This window comes from Sorex fumeus, unplaced genomic scaffold (assembly GCF_029834395.1).
Source record: "Sorex fumeus unplaced genomic scaffold, SorFum_2.1 ptg000034l, whole genome shotgun sequence".
Taxonomy (NCBI): domain Eukaryota; kingdom Metazoa; phylum Chordata; class Mammalia; order Eulipotyphla; family Soricidae; genus Sorex; species Sorex fumeus.
Window position 1 is genome coordinate 29755372 of NW_026606091.1, and position 14320 is coordinate 29769691.

General features: G+C 52.7%; 1 protein-coding gene across 1 annotated transcript in view; it reads right to left on the reverse strand.

Moving 5' to 3' along the window:
• Nucleotides 1–9944: 9944 nt before the first annotated feature.
• Nucleotides 9945–14320, reverse strand: part of LOC130026621 (polypeptide N-acetylgalactosaminyltransferase 12-like) — a 201987-nt gene continuing 197611 nt past the window's right edge. Inside the window, exon 11 of the mRNA XM_056117457.1 lies at nt 9945–9998. Within this exon, the coding sequence (XP_055973432.1) occupies nt 9945–9998 (54 nt within the window). The remainder of the gene's footprint in view (nt 9999–14320) is intronic.

The window sequence follows — 14320 nt, forward strand, 5'->3', positions numbered from 1 at the left end:
ATGTTGGAATGATAGGTGATAATTGGAGATGATAGGAGACTCGCTCAGCTCCAAGACTGGGGAATGTTACCCAGACCCCTTCCACTGTTACAGAGACACAACTCGAGCCTGGCCGGGCTCCCGGCCAGCCACCCCACAGCCCTCAGACTCCAGGTGGCGCTGCGCCCGCTTCTCTCACCCCAGCTCAGTCCCCTCAGCCCCCACTCGCATCCGCAGTTGTTCTCCGGGTTCACCTGTTGTTTCTGGAACCTCCTGCCTCCACCTGTCCTTGGAAATGTTTTCAAGGATGTGGCTGTTTCAGGGGCACCCAGAGGCCGGTAAACCTAAGAGGAAGCAGACAGTCAAGGACCCCAGACCTTCAACCCCACCCAAACTTCATGGTCCACAGCCCCGACTCTTGGTTCCTCCTGCTCATCTCGGGGGCTGCTCATTTCTCACCGCCATCTGCTGCTCCGGGCCGCTTGCTAAGTAGATTCTTTCCTGCTTTGGACCCACTGGAGCCCTCCTGGCAGTGCTGGCAGGGACACGAGGGACAACTAGAAACAAGCGTTCTATGTCCCGGCCCTAGAGCTCTCTGCATTTTCATGGTCGTAACATTCTGGGGAGTGGACAGCAGACCCCATCTCCTCTGGCTGCCCGCAGAGCAGGACACAGGTGCGAAGGGACGGGGAGACTCGCCCAGCTCCTGCTCCCAGCCTGTCTCCCCTGTCACAGTGACCCATTCACAGGGCCCCTCCCTCAACACTCGAAGTCACTCCTCCCCGCCTTGCCCTCCTCAGACATCACATGCTTCAAGCTCCTGGTGCTGTGCACCAGCCCAAATCACTCTCCCCTAAAAGATGACGCTTTGCCAAGCAATCTTCCGCCTTTATAAGATACACTTGATGTTTTAAAATTATGTTCTTTCAGCTCTTTCTGTCCCAAAAAAGAGGGGAGGGGTGTTTTCGCACAGTTAGACCCACTGCCAGGAGGGTCTGTGATGAGGGGTCTGGGAGTCGGGGACCCTGCTTTGACTCCCCAGCTCCTCAGTGCTGCCCTGAGCTCCCACCCCCATTGTTTCCTGAGCTGGGTGGACCAGTGTCCAGCCACTCAGGTCTTTGGACAGCAGGAGCCCAGGAGGTCCTATTCTGGGGACAGGAACGGACAGGTCCTGGAGAGGGGCTCTCTGGGGACTCCCATCCCAGAGTCCCGGGAGACCCTGACGAAGACAGAGGCTGCTGGGGACAAAACTGCCGGAAGTCTTGCTGGAAATGGGCCCGGGCTTGATCCTGTGCCCTCGGGGCCATACACTGACCAGTGCAGGACCAACGCAGGGCCTTTTCTTACCGTCCGTTGTGCTCTGCCAATTTCCAACGTTCCCCTAGAGATGACCCCTAGAAGTGACCCATAGATGACCCGTAGAAGGGTCACCATCTAGAGGTGACCCCTAGATGACCCCTCGAAGGGTCAACGGCAAAGGTGTGATGGGGCCACTCCTCCCTCAAGCATCCTTGATAAATGGTGCCCCGAGGGTCAGGGCCAGGAGCTTTTTTTATAGGCAGGGATGGGGGTGTGGCCTCGGGGCTGCAACCCCATTGGCCAGGGAGAAATCTAGAGCTCCAGGGGTAACCTCACAGTGAAGGCTGCACCAGCCTCTGCCCTGGTGGGCCTGACGGGCCTCCCCACCCCCAGCCGGACCCTCGGGCACTGCCCCCTACCGACGATGGTGGCTTGGAACTCTGTGGGCCCCACGGTGGGCCAGGAGCACTGACCTTTTCGGTCTCCCGTAGCTCAGTCCACGACGTTCTCATTCCCAGAGACCACGTCCCCCCATGCCCAGGCTGGGCTGCAGCTGCCAGGATTCGCCCCTGAACACCCCTAGGTCTGGCCTGGCTGCTGCTGTGGGAGCCCAGCGAGCCTGGCAGAGGGGCTGTCCTGGTCGCTGTCCCCACCGCCCTTCACTCCCCAGGCCCCTCTCCTTTCTCTCCTTGGAGCCCCTGCCCTCCCTGCCCTTCCTCTCTCCTCTCCTCAGGCCCGCAGAGTTCTTGCTCCCGCCTTATCCGGTGTCCACGTTCTCTCTGTCCTGTCTCTGCTTCTTCCCAGACTCGCAGCAGCCACTTTGTGGGGCTTCTGAGCCCGCAGACCCAGTCAGTCCCTGACCAGTTCCCCATGTTGCACAGAGACTTCCCTTTCTGAGCCCTGGAGGGCTCTTAATGACCCCACAGAACCTCCCTATCCCAGCTCTGCCCCTTTCTCTGACACTCAGTCCATCCTATTGGGAGCTGGACACCAGACTTGGCCTTGGGGAAGCTGGACGCTTCTCTGGTGTTGCTCCCGGCCTGTTCTGGAAATCCCTCTCAATACACACACTCCCAACTAGGGCCACTCAGCCTGGCCACGCTGCCCTCACGAGTCCTGCAGCCTAAAATGAACCCCAACTCCCCCATATCGCCCGTGCCCACTATGGCACCCCAGAGTGCCACTGTTCTCCCTGCCCTGAGCACATTCAGGCCCCAGTGGTCTCCAGCTGTCTCCTGTAGCTCTGACATCTCCCCCTCTCACTTTCAATGGTCTGAGAATCAAATCCATCTCTGATGGTGGGGCATAGGGTCACTGTGGGCTTGTGCTGTCTGGGGACCCTGTGGGCAGTGAAGGGTTCCACACTGGGGTGAGCTCTGGGCAGAGAAAGTCCATCCAGTCCTTGAGACGATTGGGAAATACCTGGAGGTTTGCAGGTTCTTTTCCTGAGGCATGATATGGCCACTAAGGGGCCTGGCCCCCAGGAAGCATTGGGGGCAAGGTAGGGGCTCTTCCCGGTGGGCACTGCAGAGGGGGTGTACACGGAATAGGCCCCATGGCATGGGCATGTCATGTCAGGTTCTGATCCATGGTGAGACCCCCACAGGACAGCTCATGCTTCAGCAAGAAGCATGAGCCGTTCCCTGACAGGACCCGCCCCACCCAATGCCACACACCCACACAGGTTGGGATGCATCCATTTGTAGAAACAATCTTGGAAACAGGACAGTGGCTGTCAGGGAGACTGATTCAGCCCTCTCCCCTCTCTCTCCTCTGCCACCAATTCATGATCCCCTAAACTGTCCCAGGTAGTGCCTAGAACTCAGTTGCTGACTGTTCCAGCCTCCATCCTTTTCAGGACTTCCTTTTCCAGAATAGAAAAAGTGCACAGGAGGACGGTGAGCTCTCGGCTCAGACTTTTGCTTGGTCTGTAGCCCATGAACCAAAGGTTTGAGTGTGGCCTCGTTTTCCCTGGGTCAAGTAGGGGTAGATGGTTGTACCCAAGTGCTGTTTTGAAAATCAGATGCTCTGAATGAGTGTTTCCTCTAAGCACCGAGATCCTTCCAAGTACTGCTTCATTGACCCTCATGGCCTGTGTACATACCTGAGAGGTTTGGGGTTAGTGGGGATCTCTATTTGCTCCAGCCTTTGTGATCAGGAGACCCTGTGGTGCCAGGGAACGTTCTTGACCTCATGCATCCCAAGCCTGTACTGAGTCTCCTGAGATTTCTCTCTGGCCTTCTGGACAGAATTTTAACTCAAAAAAGTGGAAAATGCCCTGGACCATGCAAGGACAGCGCACAAACCGGAAATATCTGAACATTTAGGTGGGAAAGCAGGGGTGAGGAGGCATTCTCCACTCCTCTCTCCTGGGATATAGTCTAAGGTAGAGGGTGGGGAGGTGTTCATTTCTTTTTGCTATTCTTTGGACTACTTCTATGGGGGTGAGTATTTCTGCTCTGGGGACTTCTAATTGTGTAGTGTTGGAGGACATGTCTCCTATCTGAGCTCTGTTCTCTGTTGTGGGACATTTCTCCCCCCAGAGCTCTTGTGTCTAGTATTGGAAAACAATTTTCCCCAACATCCCTAGTGTTATTTTCTGGAGGAAATTTCAGCTCTGCTCATCCCTGGTGCCAAGTAATTGTGAACATTTCTGTCCCTGGAACCCTGCTGTCTATTGTTAGGGGAAACCTCTGCACCCCATGTCACTGGTGCCTACTGCTTCGTGCCTGTTTTTGCCTCCCAGACCACTAGTGTCTATTATTGGGGGACATTTCTGCCCCCCACATCCCCGGTGCCCAGTGTTGGGGGAGATTTCTGCCTCCAGATGCACAGTCTTGCCCACACTACCAGCTTGTCCTTCTTGACTGTTACCACCTCCAGCTCCTCAGGCTTTATGATCTCCACTGTGTTTGCCTCCACTTCAGTGTCCTTAGATTGACTGAAACTGGATAGACTGCGGGGCAGCCCCAGGCTCTCAGCCAACCAAGGGAGGTGGAGGGCTCGGGGGCAGAGTCAGCCTGGTTCCGACCCCCCGGGTGTCCTGCCTCCTGACCCCATTGGGGGCTTCTCCCTCCTGAGGACCCTGACACACATTTTCAGGACACTTTTGTGTCAAAGCAGCAGCCAAGTCCTGGCCTGAGTCAGGCCACTGTGGAATGTCCAAGTGGACTGTCACTGCTCAGGCAGAGTCACAAGTGGAGGGCCAGTGCTGTCACCCCCTTTCCCTCCCTCACCCCTTCCCACTAGCAAGGAAATCCCTCTTATGGCCTCTAAGAACTTGAGCAATCCTTCCTTAGGGCACTGGGAAAAGGCCGGCCCTGTCTGCTTGCAGCACTTTTCTTTGGGTGCTGGCACCACACCCAGGCTTTACTCCTGACTTAGTTCAGGGACCATACCTAGTGGACCTAGGGGGGCTCATTGATCCAACGTCAGCAGTGTGCAAGACTATCACTTTACCTGCTGTACTAATACCCTGCTCCAAGCAGTACTTTTCATTCAGCTGCTTCCCACCTAAATCTCCTTCCTGTAGAGTTGGGCTCCCTTAAAGATGCCCCACTCCCCCATCTGTCCGGCACAGTGCCCAGGGAGATAGCCCCGTGGAACCCGAAGCTTCCACTCCCAAGCACTTTCAGACTTTTCAAGAATGGGCCCCAGGGATATTGCAGGGTTTAAGGTGCTTGCCTTGATGCAGCCCAGCCCTGTTCAAGTCCTGATACTAGGATCTCCTGAGCCCTGCTGAAGAGGAGAGGGGACCTCTGCCCACATTTCCTGCAGGCTAACTTCAGACAGGCTATCCTGGAGAGCAGGAGCTGCCATGAGGCACAGGGTCTGGGAGAGACGAGACAGCCACGAAAATCACCCGGGATGTTCCAGAGGTGGTCTGTCACACTGTTCAACTTAGAAACCTGGGAAAATCCCCCAAATTTTCCTACGTTATTGATATGCTCCAGATCCTTATCTGCACCAAGAAAGCTTGGTCATTTCTTGTTCCATACTCTCCGGTCAGCTGCTCGGTAATACCCCGTCGCCCATCAGATCTGCTGTAAAACTGATCTCTCGCCTTGTGCGGTGTTCAGACTTTGGAGCTGTTCATTCCATTACCACTATTATCTCATCATGTTCTCCCACTTGCCAAAATGTGCTTTTTTTTTTCCCTTTATGGGTCACACCCAGCGATGCACAGGGGTTACTCCTGGCTCATGCACTCAGGAATTACTCCTGGTGGTACTCAGGAAACCATATGGGATTCTGGGAATCAAATCCAGGTCAGCCCCGTGCAAGGCAAACACCCTACTCACTGTGCTATCACTGCAGTCCCTGCTGCTTGGTTTTTAGTTAGCTTTATGCAGAAATTTTGGCAAAGTTCGTATGTGTTCATACTCGTTGAAAACTCAAGGTTATATTAGTGCTGCAATTCTCACTTGTGAAACAACAAAACTCACTACCAAGCAGGGGAGAAAGCAAGACAAGACCAAAAGGAAAAAGAGCAACACCTAAGCAGTGGCACCTAGTGCACAGGAGGAGTTGGCAGAGAGCATGGCAGCTGGGTGGCACTGCCACTCGTCCAATGGAGACAGCACTACCCCAGTAGAGTTGTTAAGGCCAGACCCGAGCACCTCCAGTGTGCCCTTGGTCTAGAGGCGGCGAGAACTGGCAGGGCAGACAAGGGGCAAGGAGAAAGAGGGGAGCCAGAGCAGGAGCCGGACTCAGGGGTGGAGCATGGGGAGGGGCAGAAGGCAGGCCCCAGATCATTGGCCCAGAGGGCCATGCCAAACTGCAGGAGAGAACAAAGTGCCAATATGACAGCAGACAAGCTGTGACCCTCTGTGAATGGGAGTGGCAGACATTCAAAGTTGGGTAGCTTCCAGAAATGTTTACTGACACCAGGACCACTTGGACAGTCTGACAGAGTCACAGGGAGTCCCAAGGCAGGCAGGGAAGGCAGGGTAACTTGGTACCTACACTCCCAAGAAAAGCCTCGTGAAAACGTTCGACCCATGACCCCCAAGACAGGGCAACATAGGAAGCAGAGGTCGTTGAAGGTATCGGAGGTGCAGCCCTTCCCTGCTTTTGCTGGACACGAGAATCCATGGTCTCAGCAGATGCTGGGGGTTCCATATGGAAAACAAGGTTCTCCCTGTTCCCCACTTTAGTATCTTATTGGTGTTAGAGCTTCCGACAGAGCTAGAAGCACAAATAAATGTCCACCTTGACACTGTGTATTCCCACTTTGGAAAATACCCTCTCCAGGCGCCCTCTAATGGCAGTATCATGCCCCTCTGCTGGTAAACTCATGGTAGGAGTGAGCCTCTAGAGACAGCCTCAATGTCAGGTAACTCATGAGGTGTGGCTAGGGATAGGGAAAGATACTGCGCAGGTCTGGGAGGCAGGAATAGTGGTGGGATGCAGCTCAACTGGGAGCAACCCATTGGCCTCAGTTGAGAAGTCATGACCTGCGCCGAGTCAGTGTGGTCGGTCCTGCTGGTCACCTTGTGGTACCCATACCTTGCACTCTCTCAAGTCTGTTTTCCTCTAGTGCCCAATGACTGACAGGCTTGAACCTCAAAAGATGTGTTTCTCCCTTTGCAAATTGTTCCAGGAAGCAGACCCCCGTTTGCCTTTGGGCCAAAGGATCCAGAGACAGGAGGAATCCTCAGTTAGTGTGGACCCGTTGCCCAAGGATTCAAAAACTTGGCCACCTTCTTCAGGAAGACCCTGGCTCTGGACTTAAGGAAATCCTTGTTGGAGGCCTGGAATGCACCATCCTGCAGTCTGTAGATGATTCGGTCCTAGTGTCAGAAGCCAAGAGGACTGAAAGAGAGCCTCAGAGGCTCTGCTCCAGCTCTTGGTTGAGGCTGGGCACCAGACCTCCTGGAAGAATGAGCATTTAGAAGTGAAAAAAAGAAAAACAAATAACCTAAAAGAAGCCCTCTCAAATCAGCAGTAGGGCTCCAGAGGCATTGAGGTTGATCCTCTTAGTGCCTGAGAAAGGGCACCAGGCTCTAGGTGCCCTGACCCTGAGTAGGGCCATTGGCAGAGGTCTGGGCATACCTGTCTCTGAGGCAGGGGGCTCTGATCTCTCGCTGTGCCACAGAGGTAAACAAACTATCTACCTCCAGGTCCCCATTCAGGGGTGAAACTGATGACTAACAAAGGGCCCCAGTGGCTACCAATTGCCCAGATGGCACAGTCCCTGGGATTATGTGAAAATCCACATCTAACTTTTGCGACTCTAGATTTTGGTGTGAAAACCCACTGTAACGTTCGCGACCCCAGCCTTTCTGCCTATCGGATGGGACCCCATCCTCTGACTTGCAAGAAGCAGTGGATTAAATCTCTTGCTCAGAACCACTGAACAGTTCAGGAGCAGTTTCCAAGCTGAGTGGCATCCGTATAAAGACCATAAGAAAGAAGCCCTGAACCCTCTGGAAAGGCTAAGAGGGGCGCGCTCGGGGAGGGATAGGGAAAAGCGCGAAACATGGTGAGACCCCACGATCTCTATATTTCATATTAAAAATTGAAATTTATTTCTTTGGATTTATTTTTTGATTGGGTTTTTATTTCATGTTTTGAGTTTGTTTCTGCATATATGGATGTGTTGGCGGCTGTGTAACTTTTTTTATCCAAGTATTTTTTTAAATTTTTTTATTAGTGAAACACCATGAGGTACAGTTATAGACTTACAAATTTTTCTGCTTGGTATTCAGTCACACAACGATCAAGTAACCATCCCTCCACCAGCACCCATCCTCCACCACCACGGGTCCCAGCATCCCTCCCACCCCCCACCCCCCCTCCCCACCCTGCCTCTGTGGAAGGGCATTCCCACTTGTTCTCTTTCTCCTTTTGCGTGCTGTGGTTTGCAAGAGAGTCACTGAGTGGCAATCATGCTTGGTCTATAGTCTACTTTCAGCATGCTTCTCCCACCCTGGGAGGATCCTCCCAACACCCTTTATTTGGTGCTCTCTGCTCTATCTGAGCCTCTTTGGAGGCTGTGTAACTTTTTTACATGCAGAGTACGAGTCTCAATGTTGTTCTGTTTGGGTCATCTCGCCACTCCTAGTACGCAGCATCCCTGCCATGGGGGCACGTCTGCAATTGCTTTGTGTAGCCGCAGAGCCTCATAGTCCCATAGCCCCATTCCTCAATGGGAAGGGGCAGAGGAGGGGAGAAGGGAGGGGGCAGGAAGGAGGAGGGGGAGAGGAGAATGGCGGGAAGGAAGAGGGAAGAAAGACAAGATTGGGGTAGATGAATATGATTTTGACAGGGTAGGTAAAAGACGGAGTTACAGGTGAGTAAGAATTCTGTTTGACCCTTTTCAGGGGCATGCAGGTGACAGGCTCTAGACATGGTGAATCTCATGACAAGGGAAACCCACAATCTAGAAGCAACTGCCAACTGCCGGCAGGACCCATCTCGCCCAAGACACATACCCACACGGCCTAGGATGGATCCATTTATTGAAACAAGCTTGGAAATAGGACAGTGACTGTCAGAGAGTGATCCAGCATGCCTCCTTCCTCTCTCCTCTCCTCAATTCATTAGTGCCCAAACAGCCCCCAAAGAGTGTCTAGAACTGGTTGCTCGATGTTTCCAGCTCCCATTAGCTTCAGGGCTGCCATATGCAGAAACGGGGCTGTGTACTGGGGAGGGAGAGCTCCCACCTCAGCCCTTGTTTGGCTTTTGAAGCTATCATGACTGAGGTTGGAGTGTGGCCCAGTTTAAATTTCTGCTCCCAACATCCCTGGTGCCTAGAGGTAGGAGACATTTTTGTCCCACTGATCCCTGCGGTCTAGTGTTGGGGGACCTTTCTGCCCCCTTGATCCCTAGGGTCTAGTGCTGAGGGAAAGTGGAAGAGTGGGGAGGAGGGAGGAAGGAGGAGGGTGGGAAGAACTGGATCAGGGCTAGATTAGTTGGAATTGAAGAACACAGGGTACATCATCAGGGTAGAAAAAGTGGATTAATGGTGAACAAGTTGTCCAGCAGAACTCGAGTGGACGAACTGGATTCTGGTTATTTGGGGGCAGGTCATTACAGGACCCGGGTCTGAGGTCTGCGGCCTCCTGTTCCTCACAGACAGGAACAGGAGGGCCTCTCTGGGTTCTTCACACAATCCATGATCCTGCTCCCCGGGTCTGGACGCCAGACCTTAATCTCAGACCTTAGTCATCCAGATGCTTAGTCTTCTCACACGCCACCAGCCTGTCCTTCATGACCATCACCTCGAGTTCCATAGAGGTCATGGTCTCACAAACCTCCACTATGTTCACCTCCAACTCCGTGTTCTTCGACACTGGATTGAATGTGGGGCACTCCAGGGTCTCAGCCAAGCAAGGAAGTTGGATGCATCTCAGGGGTCCCGCCTGGCTCCACCTCCCTATAGCCCCACCTCCAGATCCCCAACAGGCACTTCTCCCTCCTGCAGACTGACCCCACCACTCACCCTCTTCAGGGTACCCTTGGGATTCCAGCAAGGCCTGGGGCTCAGTTGCTCCTGATTTCAGGACTGAGGATCCCCTAAAGATGAAGGCACCTGGTGAGTAGGCAGGTCTAGGACCGGATGTGCCTTCTTGTCCCTGAGCCCCTGCCCACCCCCTCACCAGGGATTCCCTCAGCTCCCTGAAGGTGGCCTCCAGCAGGGCCTGCTGCCTTGTTAGCACCTGCTACAGCTGGTCCATGATCTGCTTGTGCCTCAGCACCTGCTCAACCTTGGAGCCCTGTTGAGTGGGACATCAAGGTGTGGGGTTGCCGCTGTGTGCTGCTTTTGGTACCAGCAGAAGCATTCCAGGCTGCAGGCACTGCACCTTCTGGTCTTGCATGCACATCTATGTCATGAAAAAGGTCGAAGCCTGTCCAAATCCCAGCCACAACATTCAGGGCCCAGACACTCACACACAGGCCCAAGGAAAACAGCACATCGGGTAACCTGTGCCCTGCACATTCCCCTGGGGGCCTTTCTCCCAAGGCTTTAGAGATGGGGCCTACCCCTACCTCGACCCAGCAGCCTTCCCGCTACTAGGACCCTCTCTGTGCAGTGAGGGCCAGTCCGCACCCCCACAACCCCTCTAGCCTCTTCTAGATTTTGATACATTATAGTGGGCGGCGTCCTGGCCTGTCCTTCCTCCCACCACCCCAGGCGGGCTCCTACCCTCACAGTGGGTCTCCCCCGGCACCTTCTGTCATTTCTCCATATCCACCTTGTCCTGATTCACTCCCCTTGCAGCTGATCTGGAGTTGGCTCTGCAGTCGCACCTGCTCCTCCTCCTGCTCATTCTCAGAGACCAACACTGGTCAGAGGCCACGTCCTACTGCGGGAGGCCGAGAACCTACTCCTGTTGCTGCCGCAGACACTCACCTGTTTGTCCTGCAGTCCCACCTGTGGGCGCAAGGCTGGAAGTGAGGACAGGCAGCCAGGACATCCTGCTCTGGGTCCAGGGATGTGGAGGTCAAGTACCGACTGCCAGGCCCAAGGCTGACAGCACTTGGGCAATCTGTCCCCTGTGCAGGCCCCCATGGTATTGCTCCAGTGGCCTAAAAGATGAGACCTCCCTTGACTGGGGACCCTGTCTCCTGTCCTGTGTTCAGGGATCACCCCTAATGGTGCTCAAGGATCCATAGGAGGTGCCAGGAATCAACCCAGGATAGAAATATGCAAAGCAGACACCTCACCACCTGTTCTAGCTTTTGATATATTACATTTCCTTGTTTGTTTGCTTCTTTGGTTTTGGAACCACAGCAGGGATCAGTCCCAGCCATGCTCAAGGGACTCTATGGGATGCCAGAGATTGAAGTCAGAGAGCCCAAGTGCCCTTCCCGCTCTACTATCTGCCGACCTCTTGTATCTTTTTCAAAATTAAAATTTTAACTTACCGTTGATTTTTCTACATTGCATCCCGAAAGGAATACCAGTTTACAATGGTGCGTGTGAAATTCCCAAATTCTCCAGCGAGTCCCACTGCAATAAGAACCGTCCCTCCCATCTTCCCCCTCCTCTTTTTCGCATACTTGGAGATTTTTGGAGGGACATACCCAGTGTTGCTCAGGCCTCACTCCTGGCTCTGTACTCAGGGACGACTCCTGGTGGGGTTTCGGGATCATATGGGGTGCCCTGGGTCACATCTGGATTGGCTGGTCCACAGGGCAAATGCCCTACCCTCTGGACTACCTCTCTAATCCTGCAAGATAGTTTTCTTGAAAGAAACTTACTCAGTAAGATATGAAGGGATCACGTGTTCAAAACAGAATCTGGGCTGAAAGAGCTGACCACTCCCCCTAACTTCTAACAGCCAGTAACTGCCTGTACCCCTCATCACTGTTTCTTGTGTGTGTGTGTGTGTGTGTGTGTGTGTGTGTAATTTATATTTTTAATTTTTTTTTATTTTTATTAGAGAGGCATCCTGAGGTACAGTTGTAAACTTACAAACTTTTGTGTTTGGGTTTCAATTTTACAATGATCAAATACCCATCCCTCCACCAGTTCCCATTTCCCACCAACACGGATCCCAGTATTCCCCCTACCCCTCATCCCCCACATCCCACCCTGCCTCTGTGGCAGGGCATTCCCTTTGGTTCTCTCTCTCTTATTGGGTGTTGTGGTTTGCAAAAAAGGCAATGGGTGACAATCATGTTCGGTCTATCTACTTTTAGCCTGCTTCTCTCATCCTGGGAGGATCCTCCCAACACCCTTTATTTGGTGTTCCCTTCTCTATCTGAGCTCCCTTTGCCCCTAGCATGTGTGGCTGGCCTCCAAGCCATGGAGTAAAATTCCTGGTACTAATCTTGGCCAATCTTGGGTGTTAGTCTACTATTTTGTTGCTTTATGTTCCCCAGATGAATGCAATCTTTCTATGTCTATCCCTCTCTTTCTGACTCATTTCACTTAGCGTGATACTTTTCATGTAGTACCACTTGTATGTAAATTTCATGACTTCATCTTTTCTAACAGCTACATGGTACTCCATTGTGTAGATGTACCAAAGTTTCTTTAACCAGTCATCTGTTCCTGGGCACTCAGGTTTCTTCCAGTTTCTGGCTATTGTAGAGTGCTGCAGTGAACAAACAAGTGCAGATGTCATTTCGACTATACTTTATTGCCTCTCTGGGATATATTCCCAGGAGTGGTATTGCTGGGTCAAATGGAAACTCAATTTCTAATTTTTTGAGAATCGTCCATACTGTTTTCCAAAAGGGCTGAACCAGTCGGCATTCCCAACAGCAGTGAAGGAGGGTCCCTTTCTCGCCACATCCGTGCCAGCACCGGTTGCTTTTATTCTTGTGGATATGGGCCAGGCTTTGTGGTGTGAAATGATATCTCATTGTGGTTTTGATCTGCATCTCCCTGATGATTAATGATGTGGAGTATTTTCTCATGTGCCGTTTAGCCATTTGGATTTCTTCTTTGTGAAAGTTTCTATTCATTTAATCTGCCCATTTTTTTTAATGGGGTTGGATGTTTTCTTCTTGTGGAGTTCAACCAGTACTTTGTATATCCTTGATAAATCAACCCCTTATCGGATGCGTATTTGGCAAATATCCTTTCCCATTCTGTAGGCTGTCTTTGTATTTTGGTCACTGTTTCTTTTGAGGTGCAGAAGTTTCTTAGTTTAAGATAGTCCCATTTGTCTATCTCCGCTTTCAATTGCTTGGCCAGTGGCAGGAATGACTAAATTTGACAAGAAACAAATGTGAGGTTTGCTCTGACAAAATGGTGACCAAAACCAAATAGCAACCAGCTGAGTGGACAGCCACATTCCTGGAGTCAGAGATCACCTTGTCCCAGGTGAGGAAGAAAGACTTATCGCCCACCTGGTGACAGGAAGCCACCAGGCTGCATTCCAGGTTCCTCACCATTGACTCATGAACAGATGACTAGGACCAGACCAAGACAACTTAAAAGCCCCTTTGGTCTAACCCAGGGCACGGGTGTACCACTGCCTCACCTGAGGTCCGCCAAGGAGGGCCCCCAGTAAGCTACTTCTATTTCCGTAGCTTTATCTGTCTCCTTCGCTCTGTCTGGCCTGGATGGGCTTCCCAAATCTCTCACCGAGCAAGAGTGTAAGGGAGAGCAGTTTGCCCGAGCAGGGATGGAAGAGGCTCACGGGAACGCTCGAACACTGGAGCTTAGAAACTGGAGTCACCGCTGTGGGAGCACCTGAGAGCACTAGGCACCACTGTATGTTAGATGAAAGTTGTTACCACAGAATCGAGGTAGCCTGTAAACAACCTACATAATTATGCTGTGACCTGCTAATGCCCGTTTGGGGGTAGCTGGATAGAGCCTGCACACATGGAATACACTAGGATGCTTCCAGCAAATTCTTGGGTGGCACCTGTGTCTGGGTGAGACTCTGTAAGATCCTAAGTGGAAAAACTCCCAAGAGAGTCATTCAATGGGAGAACAGCTCTCCCACCGGCAAGGGGTGAGAGGGGTCAAGCTGCTGATCCCCACACTCTCCCAGCTCCCCAAACCTCAAGGCAAACCTAGACTTGGTGTTTCCAGAGCCCAGGGACCCAGAGGCCGGACACGGGGAGCTAAGCCCAGAGCCCCAGTAGAGGCTGCGAGAGGGTGTGCAGGACATGTGTGAGGTGTGCAGAACCGTGAGAGTGAATGGGCGGCCCCAGGTCCATGGTGCAGGTAGAGGGGCAGGGCTATGAACTGGGCACCGAGGGGTAAACAAGGAGCTGCCTGTGCCTGCCCTGGCCAGCCTTACCAGGAGTGTGACTCCCAGTAGAAATGTGACTGTCAGGAAGGGGCATGGCTGACCAAATTCGTGGAAATGATTGAAACAGGATGGCTCTTCCCTTTGAGTCTTTGCCATCTGGTCTGACACATGGACCTGGACGCACTTCTTGTCACCAGTAGCGTGTCACTCAGCCAAGGCTGTCCCACCAGGTCCAGGCGTGCAGGAACAAAGAGGAGTCAGGGCCTGGTTCTCTATTACATGGGGTCTGACCGTGCTGTGATGGTGGCAGTGGGACTTGTATTACGGAACATGATGGTCCACAAAGAAGTGGGGCGCTATTATCAGGGATCAGCTCC